At 37.2% G+C, this 24,275-nt stretch overlaps 1 protein-coding gene across 9 annotated transcripts in view; it reads left to right on the top strand.

Annotated features, from left to right (window-relative positions):
- Nucleotides 1–24,275, top strand: part of PSPC1 (paraspeckle component 1) — a 109,393-nt gene that overhangs the window by 3,456 nt on the left and 81,662 nt on the right. For all 9 annotated transcript variants that reach the window (XR_012158309.1, XR_012158308.1, XR_012158310.1 and 6 more), the window contains exons 3-6: nt 2,159–2,254; nt 3,274–3,470; nt 9,226–9,310; nt 10,600–10,708. Coding sequence is in view for 5 of the 9 variants with exons in the window: in XM_073339471.1 (XP_073195572.1) it covers nt 2,159–2,254; nt 3,274–3,470; nt 9,226–9,310; nt 10,600–10,708 (487 nt within the window). In the remaining 4 variants the exon portion in view is untranslated. The remainder of the gene's footprint in view (nt 1–2,158; nt 2,255–3,273; nt 3,471–9,225; nt 9,311–10,599; nt 10,709–24,275) is intronic.

The following is a 24,275-nucleotide window of genomic DNA, read 5'->3' as shown; positions in this document are numbered from 1 at the left end:
TTATATGTAAATTTATTTGGTTATATGTAAATACAGTATGTTCATGGGTAGGTGTTATTTTCTTTGTAGGTTCTTTAATTATTTTCCTCTAACTTTTACTTTCTCCATACCTATTCAGAATTCTCCAAAGGTAATTAGATTGTTTTTGGTTTCATTCTTGACCATGAAGTTTCCAATAACAGTAGTGAAAACTGACAAGACTCTAGTTGGTGTTTACTTTGCGGTATCTTGGCAAAACTATAAGAAGAAGCGCTGAAGTTTTCTATTTGCAGACTTAGGAGGAACATGACCCTGCATCTGTTCATATTTTGACGGTTATGTTAACAACTGTATGGTTTCCTACTAACTGGGCATGTACATTTTTCAAGTCTTGCTATTATTGATAGCACCTCATCACCTTTTTTTAATCTCTTCCTTCATACTTTTGTAATTCTGCCTCTCCACACTTTGCCATAATGGCAGAGGACTATTAGTGGTGGTGTGACTGCTTGCCTACATGTATTTGCCATTAGCAGTTTTATGCTGCTTTGCTGAATATGGTTGAAATTGCAACTGCTTAGGAAAAAATGTATTGTGCAGTTATCTATAACTTTTCTCATTTAGGTGAGTGACATAATGTTGAGTGAATAAAAACACATGATTTTGGCCTGAATTAAAAATCCAAAATATTCCCTAATGGACTAAATTACAGGCATATTTAGTAGGTCCCTGTTGTGGCTGCTACATTGTGTTGCAGGCACATTACATATGGCACTCGTTACAAGATGTAACTGATAATGGAATCATTATGCAACTGTTTTGTAAATATACTTTTGTGGAAACTGCTGTGCTACAAAGATATAGGATAGGGAAAGAAGAGCCATGGAAAGAACAGTGTGGCTACCAGAACTTTACATTACAAGTTTTAGTATTCCAGAAAACTATCATACAATGAAACAATTTGTTACACTCTAATTTATGTAGCTTTTTGGGTTCTTTGTGAAGATCTATATAATGGGATGAGATTTTTCACATTTTTTACTCACCCAGATTGGTTTATGCAATTGTATTGAAAAACTCTTCTATTATGTGTTGAATGCCCTTAATAATCAGGGATTGAGGGGGCTTTTCAGACCATTGAGGGCCAGATTTTGCCACCCTTGTGTTTCTATCTTGCTCTGCCACTATTTCCATTGAAATCAATAGTCCTGCTCATGAAGCAAGGTTATTTAATTTCAGTAAGGGTGGCAGAATCAGGTACTCATGGTTTAATTTATTCTTTTTTCATTAAATCTGTTCTTTCTTCCATTAGCATTTGATTCTCTGCATAAGTTGAACATGAGTATGCCCTATGTTGTAATGGCTATGCCATCCTATTACTTTGAATAGTATTGTGCAGTCCTGTAAGGTTTTCATTATTTGAAGCCGCTTTACTGTTCGTAAAATAACAATATTAAAAAGTCTAGAACTGACGATGTTGGGAAAGTAATGAATTGGCTTTCCCACAAAAGCAAATCTCTGTAATTTGTAGCTTGTTTGTGTTTGATACTCTGATGTGTATAGCTCATGAAGGGAAGATGTTGATTTCTAAGAATATGGCACTTTACAGAACAGGACATTTAAAAAGTCAGTTATGCTGAAATTATTTTTTAATTGTAGTGGGAACTCTGATGTCCACTTATCAATTCTATTTTTAATTGTGCAGGTAACTTTCAAAAGCATCTCTGTATTTCTTGTATATCTGAACAAAGCTGCTGGCTGTTTGTATTGTGATAGCTTCTAGGAGCCCCTCTCATGGACCCAGACCCATTTTTCTACATTTGTACAAATGCATAATAAAAACATGATTGCTGCACTAAAGAGTTTAGTCGCCTGTAAACAGTTATTTTTAACTTTTTTTTTTCATTCTTTAAATTGCTCAGTTTATTTTTCCATCAGAAGGGCAGTAGTGTTTTCTAGATAAAGTTGGCTTATGTGTAAGACAAATTTATTCACTAAGACAGTGCTTTTTAAAAATTTCATTAAATGTGAAGGAGTTGTACCTAACAGACCCTAAGAAGTCATTTTTTAGAATGTTTCCCAACAATATTACAAAATGTAACTTGTTTCAATGTGGATTTCCTTGGTTTGTTTAATGAATTAAAATATTAACACAGAAAACCTTTAATATTTCTTTCAGAACACCTCGACCTGTTGTTGTAGAACCTATGGAACAATTTGATGATGAAGATGGGCTACCAGAGAAATTAATGCAAAAAACACAACAGTATCATAAGTAAGTTGGATTTAGATTCAGATTTCCTTAAACATTATTAGGTTAGCTTGATGAACAAAAGTTTATTAAATTTTACCTTCATGTGTAGAGTGAGGATGGGAAAGAGAGTGCTGTTTGTCTAATAAGCAGATTTTTTTTGTTTTTAAATATATATACAGTTGTTAGGCTTTCCTGATTATGAAGTGCAAACTCAGATAATAGGCACTCAGTCCCTGATCCTGAAAAGATTTGTGCACATGTTTATTTTTACTCTGAGCAGTCTCATTGACTCTGTACATCAGTGTTCCTGCAGGATCAGGGCTTCAAATACTGCAGTGATGGTTGCAATAAAGTAAACTGTGTAAGTCTTGAGTGTCAGGAGAAACCAAAGTTCTTTTAATTTTAGTGTTGAAATTTGAGACTCTCCCCAAGAAATCCTGATTGCTGGAGCCAAAATGCTTACTCAGATGACAAGCAAAAATAGAATGATTTTTTAAAATAATGTATGAGATAAATATTTTGGTTCATTGCTCTTTAATGAATTATTACAATAGAACAAGCATTTGAAAAGGGTATCGTGAACTAAAATTTTGATGGGCTTTAGTTTTTGAAGTCTTTGAGTAATATGTTAATACAGCAAGCCATGACACTTTTTCAAACATTGGTGTTAAAAAAAATCATGTTTATAAGCCACTTTCTTAGCAGCCTGATAATTATTAGTTTAGTTGCATAGTCTTCTGCTAAAGCATCAGAAATTTTCAATATAATGCAAAACAAGTCTTCCTTAAAAACGAATAAATTTACATGGGGTTTGATTTGGACTATTTCTCTGGTCATGCAGAGTAATCTTACTGCAGAGTCCTGCCATAAAGTTTTGGGACTGAGTTCTGAAAATGAGCTGCTAATTTAAATTACAGAAATTGGCAACTTGATTTAAAGTTAGAAATTAAATCAGAATGTTTGATCAGGAATATATTTTGCTACTGCAGCTACTTTATAAATAAATTTCCATACATTTTAACTGTGTGCATTTTTATTAGGGAAAGAGAGCAGCCTCCACGTTTTGCTCAACCTGGAACATTTGAATTTGAGTATGCTTCCCGATGGAAGGCTCTTGATGAGATGGAAAAGCAGCAGCGAGAACAGGTTGACAGGAACATTAGAGAAGCCAAAGAGAAACTAGAAGCGGAAATGGAAGCAGCTAGACATGAACATCAGTTAATGCTGATGAGGCAAGGTAAAAATCGGATACTCCGCCAACTATAAAAAAAAACCCTGTTTCTCAAAAAAGGTTCCTTTGCATAACATATTGAGTGATGAATCTCAGTTGTGTGTGACACATGTAAATGAGATTTTGTTAGACTAAATATTTCTTGGCTTTTTCAGAAAATACTTAGAGGTGGGAAACAGTTTTTCATTTGAACCAAAATCAAGTCTACTCATCTTTTATTTTCAGAGTACAATATAATCAGATGTAAAATTAACTCCACTTACATCTAAATACTGTGTGTGGAGAGGCTGGGTAGCTTCACAAATTCAGTAGGAAGGGTTTTTTAGTTTAATGTTGATTGTGATCCTGGGCTGAAATAAATTAGATTTTGCACACTGTATAGAGAAATTGTGTGACTGGTGCTGCTCTATTATTTTCCATTTCTTATACATATGAGTGTTGAGGGAGATAATTTTATAGTTTTAATAGCTGAAAGCCTTTTGCTTTGATGCCCAACTTAGGAACCTGGTGATTCAAGGAGTATTCCATCCTCACCTTCTTGATTTTTAGTTTTTTTTTCTGCACAGTTGGAAGGACTGTCAGACTTCTGAGTAAATAACACAATAGCATGTTTCATTACAAAGGATCCAAAAGCTTTTAACAAACCAGACACGTACAGCACTGAAACCTGTTGGATAGTGGCAGACCACTGGCACAATGCACAACAGTGGAAGTAGGGGAAACTGGCCAAGTGTATCTGGGTAAGCCCTACAAAAAGTTTTATGGGATCTTCTGATCCACATTGGGGAGATAATAGCTGGATTTTCAAGTTCTTATCCAAAAGACCACTACACTAAGCATCATGCAGTTTTATTCTGTTTACCTGTTACTGTTTAGGCTGAAAGTCTGTATCAACACTTAAGGGATTTGAACCTCCAAGAGAAGGGAAATTATACGGTCATGGAATGATCACTTGTTAAAACTAAACATGAAGAAAAGACACACAATTGTGACAGAGGGGACATATAAGTTGCCTAGGCTTAAGGTTTGAAACACCTACATGCTCTGAAACCTTCATTGTCCCCTGGCTTACAAAGCTTGACCCAGTCAGGCAAATCCACATTCCTTTGTCTAAGGCAGGCTGGTTTATCAACTCTCTCAACAACATATCTCATTGACTTTAAGGCCAGAAAGGACCACCATGATCATCTATTCTGATCTCCTGTACGTTGCATGCCACAGAATCTCTCCCTCCCACTCCTGTAATAAGACTCATAAGCTCTGTCTGAGTTACTGAAGTCCACAAATCATGATTTACGTTACTGAGAATGCACCCTTTGCACTAGTTAAAACTTGCAAGTGACCTGTGCCCCATGTGACAGAGTAGGGGGGAAAAAAAACAACAAACCGGGGTCTCTGCCAGTCTGACCTGGGGGAAAATCCCTTCCTAACCTCAAATATGGCAAGTCAGTTGGATCCTGAGCATTTTGGCAAGATCCAACAGTCAGACTCCCAGAAAGAATTCTGTAATAACTCAGAGCCCTCTCCGTTTAGCGTCCCATGACTGGTCATTAGGGATATTTGCTACTAGAAGTCGCAGATCGGCTGTATATCATTGTAGGCAGTCTCGTCATACCATCCCCTCCATAAACTTATAAAGCTCTGTCTTTAAGCCAGTTAGGTTTTTTGCCCCCCACTGCTTGTCTTGGAAGGCTGTTTCAGAACTTCACTCTGATGGTTAGAAACCTTCATCTAAGTTCAAGCCTGAATGTGTTGATGGCCAGTTTATATCCATTTGTTCTTTTGTCAGCTTTGGCGCTTAACTTAAATAACTCCTCCCACTCCCTGGTATTTATACTTTTGATGTATTTATAGAGAGCAGTCATATTTCCCATAGCCTTCATTTGGTTAGGTTAAAGAAGCCAACCTCTTTGGAAAGCCTACATTGAGATGAAAATCATTCCTCTGATTCTAGTAGTCCTTTTCTGTACCTGTTCCAATTTTGAATTCATCATCTGGAGACCAGAACTGCACACAGTATTCCAGATGAGGTGTCACCAGTGCCTTGTATAATGATAGTAACACTTCCCTATCTCTACTGCAAATATCCTGCCTAATGCATCCTAGGATTACATTATTCTTTTTCATAGCCACGTTGGCAGCTCATAGTTATCCTGTGATCAACCAATACACTCAGGTCTTTCTCCTCGTCGCTTCCAGTTGATACGTTCCCAGTTAATAGCAAAAAAATTTCTTGTTGTTAGTCTCTAAGTGCATGACCTTGCACGTTTAAATCCCATTTCATCCCATTTCTGTTACTCCAGTTTTCAAGATCGTCCAGTTCTTGTATGATGTGTTAAGATAAAATATCTTAGGAAATATGTTCCTAACGCACACCTGTAACTCGTTGTACAAACACCTGTACATAAATTACACACTATTCATGACCAGCATGTCACTAGCTTTCATAAAAGACCTTACTTGATGCTCTTAATTCAATTGCTTATTCTTTGGGGTTCAGATCCACCGTTCTTCCAGTGGCGTGGATGGACCCTGATTGTCACACCTTACTACTAAGGCTAACATCCGTTATCTCTTGTTCTGCTTCTGGGTCAAACAAGCCCCAGTGTTTTTTTTGTGGAGTCCTTTCTTGAACTGGAATTGGGAATTCTTCTACACATTCTGTCTGATTCTGCTGGTTTGGAAGATCAGCTGAAACTGAGCCAAGCCCAAAATGGGTTTTGGCAGCTTTGTCTTCAGATGTCGTAGGTCTGATGTGAGCACCACTTTCCAGTTTACTGGACCTTCATTTTCAGACTGGAGTAAGAATATCCACTTGAACCTCAGTCTTACAAGTTCTAGCTCAATTTTGGATTACTGATATGCTTGATGAGGATGTTTTTTAAAAAGTTGATCAAGTACATTTGAGAGTTCTAACAAGCTACCTGAGTTGTGGTTTCAGCTTCCACCTTCCATGCTTAGGCAACAGTTCTCAAATGGTAAAAGTCCAAGAGTTTGAAGGAGCTGTGTTAAGTCTGATATTAAATATATTAACAGTCTGGGAAGTGTGTGAGCAGTGAGGTAACATTGTGCAGATTGCAAGTTATTTAGGTTATTCATGTCCAGAGAGGACTTCAAGGAACATCATAGGGATTTAACCAAGTTAGGTAAATAGGCAATGAGATGGCAGAAGAAATTCAAAGTTGGTAAGTGCAAAGTAATGCACGTTGGAAGGAAAATTTTAACTACTCATACACTTTACAGTGTTCTAAATTAACTGTATTGTCTCAGGAAAAGGATCTGGGCATCACGTTGGCAGCTCAGTGAAGACCTCTGCTTAGTGTACAGCTGTAGTCAAAAAGCAAACAGATACATAAGAAAAGGAATAGGAAATATGAGAAAAATATCTTATTATATAAATTCATGGTGAGGCCTCATCTGAAATATTGCATGAAGTACTGGTCACCTCATCTCAAATTAATGTTGCAGAATTAAAATGAGTTCTAAGAAGTGAATTGAGAATGATTAGGGGCATGGAAAAACTCACATGAAGAGGGATTGAAAAGGCGGATTGTTTAGAGGAAATATGTTGAAAGTATATAAATTAATGAATGGTGTAGATAAGGTAGATCGAGAGCTTACATTCTCTCATAGCACAAGAAGAAGGCAAGGGGACGTTCAGTGAAATTGAAAGTTGCAAATTCAAAACCGATAAAAGGGAATGATTTTTCACACTGTGTGTAATCAGACCATGGAACTCATTGCCACAGGATGTTGTTGAGTCCAAGAACTTCTTTGTATTAGATAAGGTCTGGATGCTTATATGAACAAGAGAATCCAGAGTTTTGTAGTTAATGGGAAACATGATGATGATGAACTAAAAGAGTACTGTAAGGGAGATCAAACCAGGTTTTAAATTATTCTCTGTTTGGGATTAAGATGAGCTCTTCATTGAGGGGCAATTACTTTACCTGTTTCTTCCTGTTTTGGAGGTTCTTGTACATTCCTTTGAAACATCTAATGCTGGCTACTGCTGGAGACAGGAATTGCTGTATTAGATAAGACCCATGGTCCATTTAAAAAGAAAAGGAGTACGTGTGGCACCGTAGAGACTAACAAATATCTTAGAGCATAATAAATAGTCTCTAAGGTGCCACAAGTACTCCTTTTCTTTTTAGGGATACAGACTAACACAGCTGCTATTCTGAAAAATGGTCCATTTAGTCCAGTATCCTATGTGCTCTTGGCCCTAAGGGTAAATTACATTAGTTAAATGCATTGACCATTTTGATATGAGTTAGTAGCTTGTTCCTTAATCACATTCAGACTAAGTAATAGAATGGTAATTTTCTAATTTAAAAATAAAATCACTTCGTAATGGTGGTGACAGGGTGGATTTGATTTAAATCAAATTGATTTAAATCAGTAGTCAGGAAGACTCAATTTAATCAAAACAAGCATATGAATTTTTGAATTTAGTTAAATATTCAAGTTTTTAAAAATCAAGTTTGTCAATTTAATATTTCATTTAACTGTTTTAGTTAAAACAATTTTAACAAAAACAATCAGCTGTGTCAACGTGAGAGACTTAAAATATTGGCTTCTGCAGCTAACTCAGTCGTCTTCACCTTTATTTTCCTGTTTGTTCATAATCTGGAAAAGAAAAACAAGTTTTCCTAATTTTTCAGGTCCCAAACAGTTTCCCAATTTGGAATGAATTAGTCCAAAGGAAGAAAATATTCTTTCTATACTGGCAGAAGAAGCTACTGCTGTTAAAAGTGAGATTATCACTTCAACGGTCTCTGAATCCAAGTGCTTATGTGACTTCTACCAATTCACTGGTGTGACTTTCTTTAAAACATCATCAGCAAACATATATTTCTTGAATGGTTTTTATTCTTTTACAGCCTGTTGCCATTATAGGTTTTCCCTTCTAATGAGAGAATGGTATGATAGATCTCAAATCAATGAAGGCTACACTCAGAAAGACCTCAAGGCTTCTGAAATTTGCTGCTCAAACAGTTTCACTTTCATTTCTGCTGCCTGTCCCTCCCTTCTCACATTTATCTTCAGACTTCTCCTTGTCCAGATCTATTCCACGCCAACAATTTTCTATTATTGAACTTTATGAAACTTTGCAGTTTTAGAGAGAGGGGAGGGATTGACTCTGTGTACACAAATTTGCAGAGGGACAATAGGGTTGAGGTCTGTTATTTCTCACCTGTGTGTGTATGTATGTATAAACAAACATTTTTGCTCTAACAAGCGTGTTAGCTCTGGAGATACAAATCCACAGTTTGAGAACTGCAAAACTAAGCATCTCTGTTGGTATCTTCTAACTGAGCACTGAGTCCCATTGGATAGATAGAAAGATTAACCTGACTAATCTATACAGAAACCCTTGGAACCCCATAAGATTGGGTTCCTAATCCATGAACTACTGGAACTCATTTACAAAACTTCTTAAACATTATGTGAATATGTTGTCTCCTACTATAAAATTAGAATTTATAATCCCTATTCCATGATGAGAATATCTTTGAGCTATAACATATCTTAATTAAAACTATCTTTAGATAAAATGCTTTTTGAGGAAAAAAAATCTATCTAATTTAAATAAAAAAAAATCTGATTTTTATTCTTTTTTAAAATCATTGATTTTTATCCACCCTGGGTAGTGAACATTTTGCAATGTGCATTCCACTACTGACACTGGAACACTTGCAACCACTGAAGTCAAAAGAATAATTGAGGGCCTTGTATAATATTTAACTTTTTGCAGATCTCATGAGGCGCCAGGAAGAACTGAGACGTTTGGAAGAACTTAGAAATCAAGAGTTACAGAAACGCAAGCAAATACAATTGAGGTATTTTGTTTTATTTGGTATTGATCCAGCCATGTGCTAGACATTCTAAATATATAACTGATATTTTAGGTCTAAGTGAATGAAGGTAGGTATTTTAGTTTATAGGGACTGATTATGAAATCTAGTTCAAGCAGTGTTTTAAAAAGAATGCTAGAATAATGCTTCTCTGCAGGTGCAGAAGAATATAAATATGACATTTCAATCCAGATATACTTAAAAATAAACAGAATTTGAAACAGAGGGCTTACACCAATTAGGAAGTAGTATGTTGAATAATTCTGTGGGTTTTATTATTTCTTATGGTCAGCTGCGCTCAGACTAAATAGCGTAGGATTATATTAATTTGTTTTCTACATTCCTTGTGCCAATTTCTTTTAAGATTATATAAGAGGTGCATTTGTAGTCAGATATGAAGTTGAATTTGACTCATTTTGGGGCACTGTTCTTCAGTTAGATTAAAATGATAATACAAAATGATGCAGTCTTTAATTTGATAGATTTTTCTGCAATAATTACCCAGTTATAACTTTCTCATATGCACCTCTGTGCTCTGACATCTGTCTCTGAATACTAAAGTAAACATTCTTTTTTAAGATCTGTTTTTACAAACGTGGATGATACTTTATTAATGTGCTAAGATTAAATAAAATTGGAGAAGGGGCTTAGTTACTTGAATTGAGTTTACCAATGCCTTTTGGAAGAACTGTTTTCTGATGCTCCTATTGCTTATTTTTGCATTTCAAAGTAATTTACTGTAGTGAAATATGTACCAGAATGCAAAAAACAAATTGCAGGAGTTATTGATAAATTGTAGTTTTTAATGTTGTTAAAAAAAATCCTTTAGGATTCTAAATCGCTATTGGAAATAATTGAAATTCTTTCAGCAGAGACTGTTCTGTATTTATAAATCTGAACTTGGTAAAAACTGAGCTCCCCATCTTCCCCCCCCCAACCCATTTTTTCCCTCAGTTTTCACTGTTGACAGTACCATCATGTTTTCAGTTACCCAGGCTTAAACTATCATAACCATGGCAAGCAGAGCACACACCTATAATGCTGTTAGGTATATATCAGGTGTGTGCCAAAATACTTCAGTGAAATGTCAAAGCCCAAAAGGTGGAGTGGAGGACTAGTAGTAAAATGTTATGATGCTATATAATGATTTAAGCTATAAGAAGTTGTGTTTTTAATTAACTTGAAATTCATTCACTTTAGCCCTGAAAGTCTATTGAAACTCATGTATGAAGAGGTCATGAACATAATTTACACAAGTTTATGAATAATTTTAGACATGAAGAAGAACATCGACGTCGTGAAGAAGAGATGCTACGCCAGAGAGAACAGGAAGAACTGAGACGACAGCAGGAAGGAGGATTTAAACCAAATTTCTTGGACAATGTAAGTAGAAGTCTATTTGATTAAAACCTGAAGTGCAGAAGAACCTTTAGTTTTTTTTTCTGTATTTTCAAGAATGATCATATTGAAATGACTTCCTCTCCTGGCTACTTTCATGTGTATGCTCTTATTTCTGTAGCAAAGAGACCACAGTGATCAATAGTATGGTCTCATTTTATCCCCCATGATTTTGCCTAGGGTTCGTATTGACAGTGCTCTTATTCCTCCAGGTCAGTTATTCAAAATTTTAACTAAGCGAAGGTTTTTAGATATTCATATGTTTTGTACATTCAGGAAGTATTATCTCCTGTATAATCCCGCAATCTAAACACACTACCACTTTTTTTCCAAGGTCAGACAACAGTGTTTCACTTCTGAATGGAAATGCAGATAATAGCTAAGGCCATGTCTACATGGAGAGTTGCACTGGTTTTATTAAAGGCATTAATTTTATATCACTTGAGCTAAAGTGGTGCAAACCCCTGTGTAAACACTTATTTTAGTTTGAGTGGTATATTTTGGTTTAGATTAAGTCTGTTAGGGAAAATAAGCCACTTTTAAACAGAAATAAGAGTATTTACACAGTGGCTTGCATAGTTTAACTAAATTGGTACAAGGTTGTCTGTAGACAAATCCTAACATATAGCCCATCTTGATTCTATCAATGTGGGTGAAAAAAGGAGAATCTTTTTAAAATTAAGCCTAAATATCACCTGCAAAGAAAAAATGGGCATATATTCCTCTTCATGAACGGGGTTAGGTGGCCTAGTTGTTAGAGCGCTAGTGTCACCACCCAGTGGGTAGGTCTTACAGTTCAGGCCCTCTTTTAATTAGAGGTGCTGTGAGGTGGGCAGATGGCTTGGATTTCTCCTGTAGTAGAGGCAATGGTGTGGGGCCTGGGCCTGCCCACTCAATCAGGCTCCAACCTAGGGGCCCTAGGAGGGTCAACACCATGTGACCCACAAAAGCACCCTCCAAGTTACTGTCTGCTTCCCCCCACCGCCCCAAGTCCAATATAAAGTGAAAAGAAAAGGCAACCAAACTATCAGCCCTCAGCAGGGCTCTGCACACAGTCTTATTTCCTCTGGGAGTCTTCTCCAGCTCCTTTGTCAGGAGCCTTCAGGGTAGGTCTGTCTACCTCCCTCCTGAGCTGGGTTGTTCCCTTTTCAATCCTTTCTCTAGTTGGAGCATGCTCTGGAGGGGCGTGGAAACCTGGGCCCAGTCCTGTCTTTTAACCCCTTTTGGCCCAGTGTGGAGTTTTTATGCTCCATCACATTTAGAAGATACTGATGTCTGGAGCTCTAGTGAAATGATGACATCATGAGAGAGAGAGAATTTTAGACTCTTAGGCCTGGTCTATGGACAATTATTATACTGATCTTTCAGTTGGGGGAGGGGTGACTTTTCTACAGAAATACTTAAATCAGTACAACACCTCTTGTGGACACAGTTGTAATGTTAAGTTATAGCTATCATCTTTGGGAAGGGGTATAAGATATGCATGTATAAGCCATCTTTATGCCGATATATCTGCGTCTGCATTATGGGACTTGTGCCACTTTAAATATCCAATATATTTAAAGCAGTACAATTTATGTATAGACAAGGCCTTAGCTTTTGGGTTGTTTTTACCATGTTCCTCAATGATTTCATATTTTGGAGAAAGAATATCATTGTTAAATATTCAGCACCATCACACTAACTATTAAGCCTGAAGAGAACCCAACATGCATGTTTTGAGACATCCCAGGAAGTTCTTTAGCAAAACTATACAAAACCATGTTTGCTATTCCAAGCAGAACCCCCTTTTTTCACCCCCCCCCCCTTTTTTTTTTTTTTAGGGGATGGTGGTGTTAGGAATGGAGCTAAAAAAGGCATAGGTTATAGTTTTCTGCCAAGTGCTATTAGAGGTTTTGGTCAGATCTATATTTGATTACACATCTCTAAAAAGCTTGTTGCAAAAAATATTTCAGATTTTTTCCTTCATTTCTATACATGCTTGCATTGTGAAAAAGAAAATGTGTATGCATTGTGCATGTTTTTTCTTTTGGGTGAGGGAAGTGATAGAAGAAAAGGAGGTTTCAGAAATCTGAAGGTTAAAATATTGCTATTGCCCCTTCGTGTGTAGTTTTTAACGTAGGGTTATATAGGATTTATGTATTATAAAACTTACAAAATTATATTTAAATAAAGGGATTAAATATTTTAATCGGATATTTATTTAAACGGATAATATTTAAACGGATCTTGAGACTGTACTTGTAATGCCAAATTTGACTCTAGTTCACATTAGTGTCTAAAGGACCCATAGCATATAATCTGTTACATACAGCATGTGTTTTACCTATCATTATCTTTAAGGCTGTATGAATATGAACCTCAGATCCTGTCATTTCACTGAAATTTGACCCTCTGTTAAAACTGATGTCCTGAACATATACCAGAATGTAGCATGAGAAGAGAAAGGGATGGCTTAAGTGGAAAGTATTTTAATTTATGCTGTTTCACACATTGAAGTGGTCAGGATGCCTTTTTGGGGGAGCAAAGCGGTGGTGTACTTACTGTAAGTTCTTTTTGAAGAAACTTGGGTAACTGTTCCATTGAGTGCCACTCTGAGTAATTTGTGATCACGTGAAACAGTGCTGCTGCAGGAAATTGTATGTATATTTTGTAATAGTCATACAGTATGAAGCTACTACAACTGGTATGAGTTACACAAAAATGGTTGCACGTAAATTTATTTTAAATTGGGATATGTCATGTGAACTTGAAGTGGCAGATTCCAAACACTACTATTTAACTAAATCATGGTTTTCAGGTCACGTTTAGTGATTCTAGTATTGTAGTGATAAGGTGGCTTTCATTCCAAAAGCATTTTTAAAGCTGTGCAAAAATTAAAATACAGTAATTTACATGATTATGGAACTTTTTCTCTAACAGTGGTTTCTAATGGAAGGAATCCATATTATACTTACACAACTTTTACTTTTGAATATAGCAGATGAAACCAATTTCATATATGTACATTACAGCACATCTGTAGATAACTATAAATAACAGTAATTTTAAAATGTGAACAAGAGCTTCTTTATTAAAAACATCTGGTTTTGGAATAAACCGGAAAGCTGAACAGCTAATTTCAGGATATCGTGAAGGGGTGAATCTGAATTTCTGCCATCAGATTAATGAATAGGGTTTTTTTCTATGATCATATTCCCTTTAAGTGATCAGTTTCTAACTCAGACTTGTTGATTGTAAGAAGATTTGATCTGCTAATTTGTCTTTGCATCATACTGCCATTTTATCAATATTGAGAATGTTTACTTCTGTATTCAAAGCCTCAAACTTTGATTGTTGTGGATGAAACAGTAATTTCTATAATATGAATATATTCATGGATGGTTTTCACTGTATCCAGTCTTTGCCAGCAAACTGTAATTATGGCATGTTTCTTTAATCCTTAGAAGATCATACACTCTAATATCATTTTTGTATATGGAAAGAAATTAGTAATTGTTTCTAATACTTGTTTTTGTTTCTTAAAAGCTTTGAAAATATAAGCTTCCTTCACTTATATCCTATCCTTTTCACTGTTCAGTTTTAAAGAAGGACCTAAATGGTAAGTGTAATAATTACCAGAATTGGAACCCTTCATGCAAGGATCTTATATTAGGCTATCTTCATTCACTAGGTTACTTTCCATATCTCTAATTATTTTTTCACTCTTAAACTTTGATTAATTTTGAAAAGAGCACTTCTTTTGAAAAGAGTTTGATTGCTATTTTTTAATATGCTCTGCGAATTGCATTTGATTCAGTTATTAGTCAGTGTTTCTCAGTTTTATTTTTAACTGACAAAAATATAAGCCAAACAACATTTTCTGATTTAAGCTGTTTTAAGTCTTTGAAAGGCTGATTTGGTCTGCTTCCTCAAAGAAGTAATATTGAATTTACAAAATTAGGAATCTGCTTGCTCTCTGGCTTAATGGACGACCTTTTGCAAGGGTTGTCTAAGGATTTACTTCAGTAATTAGTGTTACCTGTAATGCAGCGAGAGTTACCCTTAAATCCCATTTTTTATACTGTTTAGGGTTCTGGTTTCTTAATGTCTAAAGGTTGGTGCTCACAGAAGTCTGCCTTTATAGCTCAAAGATCACTATATAAATTCTATACAATTTTCAGTCGTTGAGTTTTGTTCTAATTTAGTTTGGGAATTGTTACCTTTTTCCTGCTTAATCTCTTCAGATAACTTGCACTTTGCATAAATACTGTTCCTTGCTAGAAGGGGAACTTGTCTACAGTGGATAACATCTTATTTATTAGCACATAAATATTTGCTTTTTAGTGTGATATTTCTTACCCTTGAGCACAAATAACTTCAAAAATTATACTTTTTATCATAGAATCATAGGCTTTAAGGTCAGAAGGGACCATTATGATCATCTAGTCTGACCTCCTGCACAATGCTTAGTGAAGCTATTCAAATTGCATAATGTTTAAAAACCTCTCAATTGGATGCTAAAGTGAACGTTGTGTGCATATGTATCAAAACCATTTCCCCAAATGTTCGTTTCAGTGCTTAGAATCTGTTCTTTTAATTCACTTTCCTCTTTGGGTGGGAGACGTGGAGATGATCATTCTGAACCAGTACTAACAAAAATATTGAGCCTTCTGGGCAGTCTACCAAAAATAGGCAGAATATGCAGGAATTGTGTTCTTAGAGATGGTTCTGCAGCAGCGACATAAGAAAAAGTATATATAATAAGATCAAATGGAGTATTGTAACCTGATAAAACACTAGTTACAAGGATTGAACAGTGCCATTGCACTTAAGATCTATGTACTGATCTTTAAAAGAGGAAATCATGGTATAGACTTTGGTGTTTTTGAAAATTTTACCCCAAGTTCTGTTTTCAAAAGTGACACAGGCGTTTAACTGAATGTCATAGAAAGTTAATGGGATTTAGGCTCCTAAGTCACTTACTCTTCTAAGAATTTTGCCCCTTGGTCTTTTAAAAAATTGTTAATTGTAGATGTTTAGTTGACTTCCCATTTGTTTTCTTACCTGAACAGTGGGGCTTCTACCTATGTTCCATAGGCTTCAGATTAAGGAGCCCGCCACAGCCGAGGTTGCATGAATAGAAGTGTCTCTAGTAGGTTCAAAACGCAGAAGCCCTAAAAGAGCTGGGAGCAGAACAGAGAAAAAGAACTTATAGTGCCATCCTCTTCTCTTCTCCCCCTCCCCCACAAACAAATGGTGGCAAGTGTTTTTTTAAGGATTTTTTCCTTCCAACTCCATTCCAAAACTGAGTGTAGGGAAAAAACTTGTTTCCTCGTTTCTTTTCTCTCTTGAAGGTGCTGCTGTTGTGGCTGGCCCTGTCTCATGCTGATGAACAAATAAACACTAGTAATAAGCATGAATTCTACTTGTGATGAGATAGAAAAGGAGAGGGTCAGTTGAGGGCCCCTAAACAGGAAAAACAGGATTGGTCAGTTACACACACTGGCCCTTATGTAAAAAAAAAAAGAAAAGAAAAGACATTAGTGAATAGAACTGTACTTCAATCATTCTGATTTTCTTGTATATCTAAAGGCCATGCTAACTTTGTAAATTTTGAATGCAGGGTTGGGCACTTGTGGTAAAACTAATATTCTTTTCTTCTTTTAACCCTTTTTTGCCCTTTGAAGAAATTGTCTCTTGTGCCACATAAATACTTTAAGTAAACAAGGTCAACTGAATGTCTGTTCAAACCAGTGTGTGACAGCAAGCCGTCTGCTATCAATAAATGCCAATTAGCTTCTATAATAATTTGGTCAACTTAGAGTGTGCTTTTCAGATCCTGACTCATCCAAGTAGTCCATGAATAGTACTCTCTGTTCCTCAGCATAAACTGCTGTAAATTAAACAAACTGCTTTATAAAAATGTTATTGAAGTGTTTCACTTAGAAATGTTCTCCTCATTGTAATCCAGTATACATACAGATGCATGTAATGATAAATTGTTTGACACCTTAATAGCTTTTATAGGTCTTATTAATGTAAAACTGCGTTCTGAAAAGACAGATTTGACTAAATGAAACTGACAAAACTAAATGAACAAAAGTCATGACTGTGACACTTCCCTGCTCTGGCTTTTTATTCAGTGGTGGATCAAGTTTATTTCCTGGAATATAGTCCTGTAGGTTGGGGGTAGGGCAAATGTTTTTAAACGTGTGGCATGTTTCAGCATTTCTTTGTAACTGTGTTAAATTGGTTTGGCAATATGATTAAAAAGTTTCCTTTCAAAAAGATGGTGGTGATGCACGCTATAGGGAAAGCATTTACTTTTTTTTGCCCTTACGCTTCCTCCATGCACAAAACTCCCACTGAAATATATACTGCAGCCTGTAGATGGTAATGGACACAATTCTGCAACAGCCATTAAACAAACATTAAGAATACATCAGTTTTATTTTCAGAAACAAAACTTCTCTGTTTTCAGATTGCAAAATAATTAAAAGCTATAAATGGTGCAGTTATCGTATTTTCTTACAGTAGGGAAGAACACTGCATGCATAGCGTAGATCCCACTTTTTACAGCAAAATGTCTATGTTTATGTATTTTTCATATATATATTTTGTTTAGCAAAGCTATATGAAAGTGGTCTTCCAGTTTTGCAGGTAGCTGCTGTATTAATGAAAGTAAACATTTTTTGAGTATTGGTATGGGAGGGTACTGTCTAAAATTCTTAACCTGTTTCTCTCCTTTTCTCATTGTTTCTGCAGTGGGAGGGGTGTAAAGCAGGTAGTCACCACCCAGCTACACGGGAAAGCTGCATGTTCATAGAGAGAGCGTGCTTTTATTAACAAAAATGTAATTCCAAAATAACACTATGAAATCTAGTCTGAGCCTTCTCCTTAGAACTGGGTGCTCCTGAAGTTCCTACCACCAGGACCTGTCTGTTGTAGACTGTAGTCCCCTCTGCCAAAGGTTTATTCCCACATTCCATATATTCAAGATGGAGTCAATAATTAGCCTGAAATTCCTTACAGGTTTCCAACACCTGCTAAGATCAATGGTTCCAAAACTTTACTGGTTGACACATCTCCTTATTTTTATTTTTTTTAAAGATATTTGAAGTACCACATTCAATTTTATTTCTTTTGTGCACGTTTATTTTTGGCCTTAATAGGTTTACTTGAATATTCACAAACTTGTACTAAAATAAATTTTTGAATTTGTCTGGTGGAGATCTGCCTGGGAAAAAATTAGAAGAGAAGGGGGATTAGCTGCGGGGGAGTTTGGGTGGGAGAGTTAGACGACAGTTGGTCAGGAATTATTTGACAAAACATTTTTTGTCGGGAAATGCCAGTTCATTGAAATTGAAATTTTTCAGGCACCCACCTGCTTTGACAAAACTTCAGTTGGAAAAAGATTTCTCGAGTTCAAGATGGAAGTACTGGTGCAAACCAGACTCTCACCCATCCCTGAATAGCTTGGTGGTCAGGGCACTCTCCTTGGATGTGGGAGACACTGGTTCAGTTCCCTGCTCTGCCTAGTTTAGGTGCGTGCCTTTAACACCAGGCTATTTTGGGATTTCTCTCTCTTCTGAAGTTTGTTTTTGTGAAACAACTTCAGAAGCTTTAATTTTTGTCCTGATGCACAGTGGGAGAATTTTTTGAAGTTAGAGGTTAGACTGAGTGTAGTTATTTTGTTTGGAGTACAGGGAAGGCTCTGATGGTGGGTATGTGGGGAGTGCAAGGAAGGCTAAGAAGGGAGGAGCGCAGAGGTGGTAGTTGGGAATGCTTTACCTGGGAATCAGGCAGCTTCAGCTCCTATCATCCTTGTTCCTGGTTCCCATCCAGTTCTTTGAACCAGAGATTTCTTTCAATTCCACTGCAGCCCTAGGCTTCCGTGGAAACTTTCCCACAGATTTCCTCTTGCCCTGGTCCCTGGACTCACAGTTCCTTCCTCTTCGTTAAGGGATTCCATAGCCCATCTTCACTGGATTATGCTAGGATTCAAGCAGGCTTCCCCAGCCCACCGGTATCTAGGTTACAGCCGTTTCCACAGAACCTCCCTTGGTCCTTGAATTGACGCACTTTGTCCTCTTCGTCTCAGGCCCCCACAGTTGTCCTCTCTGGCAGGAGTGGTCAAACTTATTAACCCTGAGTCACATACAGTAATATTCAGAAGTTGGAGAGCTGCAAGATGTGCACAGCCTGTCCCACTGGGCGGTGCCTGCCAGGGTGCAGAGCTTTTTCCCCATTGTCCGTTCCTCCCCACTGGGCTAAAGCCCTTAGACACCACTTGCAGGGCTGAAGCCCTTAGTCCCACCACCCCACTGCAGAGCAAAAGACCCTAGTTCCACCACTCAGCTGCAGGGCAGAAGCCCCTAGCTCCACCCTGCCCAATCTTGTAGTTGAAGAATGGGGAGGAGGTATGTGGGGGGCTCTGGGAGCTGCACTTTTAACTGTAAGAGAGCCACGTGCTGCTCACAGGTCATAGTTTGGCCATGCCATGGGTTTGGGTGGTGATTCAGGCAGGCTTCCCCAGCCTACCAGCTTCCCTTCTGATTCTGGTTCCCCTGTCAAGGAGTGTATCTCCTGACTCAGTGCTCCCCTGCCATTCTGCTTTCCAAGATGTCCACCCTCTTCTTAATCTTCTTGGAAGTCACCTAATAGCTGGATTTTATGGTATTAAAGAGGTAGCTATCTAACACCTGGCTCCCATGCCTCAGTTAGTTTGCTGCTCTCCTGAATATCTTTTTCCTTAGAGGGGCTATGTAATGGAACAGGGTTTGGCTGGCCTTGGGCCTCATTTCCCCTTAAAGGGGGACAGACCACCCTGTTCCAGTGTACCACTTCAAACAAGGTTATATACACAGTTTGGGAACGTCAGTAATAGGTCAGTAAGAGAATTCCAGCATCCTGCTTTGTGGTAGGAAAACTTTCAAAAACAAATCAAGCAGAATTTTTTCCCTTGCTGAGATAGTATTTTATGCAGGTGGGGAACTGATTTCTAGTCTTATATTGGGCTTCTAAACACGTGTCATTTTTCAATAATATAGTAACCACCAACTTTGGTTCAGATGTACTCATTTAAAGAAAAACTTGAATTTTAGTTGTAACTCGCACTTCATACAGGGTGAGTAGGAATGTTTTGATTCTTTAGAACATAGTATTGAGTAAAAAGGTTTTGATTTTCCTTTGATATGTGCAAAAATAGTCTTACCCAGGTTATTTGGAGGTATTCAGTATATGGTTTTAATCTTGGTTAGTTCTTTTTAGTTTAATGTTGCAGTCATATTTTCAGTGTTTGTACAGAATATTTTTGAACAAAATGTACATTAAATTTCAGTTTTTTCATAAGAACATACAAACAGGTGACTTTATAAAATAGAATTTAGAAGACTTGTCAGTTCATACATACTAAGCTTTTGTCTGCATCATGCAGTGGGCAGGATCACAGTAAAATAAGCAGAAATTACTAGTGTTAATCCATGCAACTGTTTCTTCAGACTCACAGTTTTGTTGAGTGTTGCAGAAGGCACAGAGGCTAGTCTCTCACCAGTTCCTTTTTCTATACTTTTATATCTAGTTTTCTTGGTTTCGTTCTTTCAATATGGTTGACAAATCAAGAAACTGAAGAAAAGTTCTTGTAAATATATTTCTTGTGTATGCAAATGCACTCAAGGTGAGTTGATAAACATCTTGTTTAGAGCCCTAGACAGCACTAGCATGCCAACAGAGACCTTAAATACAGCTGACACAAATATTTTGAGTTAATTGTGGTTTGCATGCTCATTTTATACTATCACATGATTTTATTTACTTATGATGTCCTGCTTCATCCATTTTGTGTCTGATAACGGTGAAGCCCCCTCCTTTTCTGTGAGGCAGATGAAATCAAATGATGCAGTTTCATTCCAGCACTTACTGTTAATGCTCAAGTCCTGGACAGTAAATTTACATTGCCAGTTATGAAGCTCTCCATAAGTGACCACCAGAAAAGTCTGATTCCCAACATTGGACTCCTGCAAGAGCATACTGCTCCAGCAAATCTTTTCTCTCTGATAACACTGCTTCCAGAACTTCATCAGCAAATTAGGGCAGCTTTTTGAAGAGGATCAGGTGCTTTTTTATATATAGAGAGAGAGGATCAGGAGATTTTTGAAGAGGATCAGGTGGTCTGTCACTAGAAAGTGTAAATCTGTTTTTTTTTAAATGGGACCAAAATTAGTTATTCGCCCAGCCCTTTTCTCCTCCCTCCCCCAATTAGTGAGGATCAGTTTGCTTTGATCAGTTTCCCCCCATATATATATATATAGATATATACACACACACAAGCTGAGAAGAGAGAAACTTTTAGGTTTTAGCCCGATTTGTCCATCTGTCTGAGCCATAGAAATCATATCTGTGCAGATTCTCTTGAGATTGAGAATACTTGGCTTGATTAACAATCCAGTCTCCTGTTTCTGTGGTTACGAAAGTTTGTAATTGTTCTAAGAACCTATTATCTAGAGTGAGGGATAATCTACCATCTAGCAGGTAGGATAAGTATATCCAGGGGAATGGTATCTTTTCTTGTCAATATTCGCATCTCTGGAATTCAGTTTTGGCACCCATCGATGGAACTATTAACATTCTCAGTGAATACAAGGAAACCTGGTTTGCAGATCTGGGTTACCTGTTTAGATACGGGTGCAGACTCTCCCACAGCTTCCCATCTTTTTTTTCTGGGACATAGACCTTCTCTTGGACTTACAGATGCTAAGGCTTGATGTGTGAAAGTAACTATTCAGTAACAGTGGGGTTAAATTACTTAATTTTAGGAGAACCAGGATTTGCATTATATGATGATTTTGTGAGTGTCTTTTGATGTCAAGTTGTGTGTTGTCCTTTTAAGTAAAAATCCTCTATCTTTTTTGTAACTGTTTTGATTAACATTGAGAATTACTCAAGCTTTAGTTTTGTGCTTTACAAACCTAAGCTTTATGCTGTCACCGGTTATTCAGTAGAGGCTAATGCTCTTATTGTCTGATAATTTTAATCTCAGACCTCCCATAAGAAATACTGAAATTAGTTCTTGCAGCTCTGTGTATGTCTCCCTTTGAGCCTGTTGGCACACTTTAAATTTAGTTCTAGTTGCCATTGTTTTCCCTAGAGTAGTGAGTTGCTCTTTTCTTTTAGCAGCCTTTTACATGATTATTAAGAAAACAGTAAGTTTGTATATTAGTTCTTTTTCATAAGTGTTCAGATGAATGTCTGACTGGCTCGATGAATCCAGAAATAGTTTTAAAGCTTCCAAAGGCTGTCAACCAAATGGGTTGAAGTCTGCAATTTAAAGAAGCTTGTTTTTAGAAGGTGCCGACTGCAATGTTAAGGGTCACTCAGTGAGATCAACAGCTGTCTTGTAAGATAAAAGGGCATACATTATAGAATTTTATGCTGGAACGCAGTTGGGAGCACTCGGATTAGATAACATGTTGCTGAATACATCTTGGTGATCAAAATAGATCAGGATATGTTCTGGTCAAAATTGTAATCTGACTTGAGTGCTCCAAGTTAAAACAAATAAAATTTTCTAACAAAGACCAGTCCAGAAAGAGGAGCCCTTCATGGATGAGACCTACAGAGCTGCATTTTGGTCCTCAATTCAGCCTATGACAGGGATTAGAATCCTACCCTCACTTTATTGACACCACTACGTGCGTCCTGACATCTTGCCCTTGCTTATGTATTACACTTATATCTTTAATTAGGTTAATTGTAAATTCTTTATGACAGGGATCATGTTTTTCTGTACATTTGCGTAATGCCAGGTGTAATCCACTAAAGTTTGATTTTACAAGTACCCCTATAATTCCATTTTACTGCAGGAATAGTGAGTGGGTTCAGTCTATTTTGACAGTGGCACGCCCACCTGTAAATCGTAACAGAGAAGATAAATGTGCAGATTTGGACAGTAGTGGATGTCCATATCCTGAGTTGCTCCGGTTTGAAATAAGAGCACAACAATGTAGTAAAACTGCTCAGACTAAAAATTATGGGAAGACAGTGTGCGGGTTAATTAAGAGTCCTTATACATTTAAACATGATGTTATAGCAATACAGTAAATACCGTGCAAACAAAAACAGTATCAAACATACTGTACTGTGTGTGTTTGTGTTGTATATGTAATTGGGAGGAGGGTGACGGGGAGAGGGAAGATTTCTTCAGTACCAAATGGTACACGGGACACAAATCCTATGCATTTAAAACTGTGATCTGCTGTTTGGGCATTTATGTCACTGCACCATCCTGCTCTGAACAAGTGACAGGTGCCCAGTTCTTTGAATAGGCGGGAATCCTTCTCCTTGTAGTTATTTTCTTACTGCAGCTAGTAAAAGTAGGTCTATCACCATTAGCCCTCAGGGCAAAGAACTTCACCTCTCCTTCATAATGGCTGTCTTCCTCTGGGTTTGGCTGAACTCACTCAAGGATTTTGAGCAGCTGCTCCCTTCCTCCTCCCCCCCTCCCCCCATATATACATCACAAACACACACAGTACAATATTCTTAAACATCTAACAGTAATTCCTAACAGGGAATCCCTAACTAAGTTTGGCTCCAGTACATACCTGCAATTTGTAAAAACAGGCCTGCAGGCATCAGCAGTCAGGGCAGAGATCTCAGTACCTCTCCTTTGTAAAGCTACCTCAGATGTTGGGATGAAAAGTGCTGTTTTTACGCTTAAGCAAGATTGTATAGACTGGTCTGAATCAGTGAGGATGTCATTTTTAAATTTTAAACAGTATTTCACTTCATTTGGATTAGTCCAAATTATCAACTTACTTTTTTTTTTTTAGTACTCACCTCTATTTTAGGATAGGTTTTGCTTACCATATAGTCGGCTCAGTTTGATGTATTGCATTTTTGTCTCGTGAATAAATTAAAACACTTTTCTGTATTAGTTTCATTCATATAATTTGCTTCCTCGTTTGCTGAGACTTGTGTTATACACCCTTCTCTCTCAGTTTGAATAGTTAACAGTCTTCTAATCTGTATGGCAGTGGTTGTTGGAAATTTAGGGAGAGATGGGATGGTGCCTGGCTTCGTGCCAATAAAACTTGTCATGTCATTGGTGCTTCTTTCCGCTTTACAGTGTGTGGTGTAGTTAAAGGCGATGTATGTATGGACTGACCTCTCTAAAACCTGTCAGAGAAATATAATTTGCAAGTAAAATATTTTTACTTCCCCAACCAGGGACACATCCTTTCAGTCTGCAACATTATTTTATATGTAGGTCCCTACCAAATTCACGGTCCATTTTGGTCAAGTTCATGGTCATAGGATTTTTAAAATAGTAAATGTAATTATTTCAGCTATTTAAATCTGAAATTTCATAGTGTTCTAATTGTTGGGGTCCTGACCCAAAAAGGAGTTGTGGAGGGGTTGCATGGTTATTGTAGGGGTGGGGTTGTGGTACTGCTACCTTTACTTCTGTGCTGTTGGTCACAGCGGTGCTGCCTTCAGAGCTGGGCAACTGGAGAGCGGCGGCTGCTGGCCGGGTGCCCAGCTGTGAAGGCAGAGCTGCTGCCAGCAGCAG

This window comes from Lepidochelys kempii, chromosome 1, assembly GCF_965140265.1.
Source record: "Lepidochelys kempii isolate rLepKem1 chromosome 1, rLepKem1.hap2, whole genome shotgun sequence".
Lineage (NCBI taxonomy): Eukaryota > Metazoa > Chordata > Testudines > Cheloniidae > Lepidochelys > Lepidochelys kempii.
Note: the sequence above shows the minus strand (reverse complement) of the source record. Positions and strands in the feature narration are given on the sequence as shown.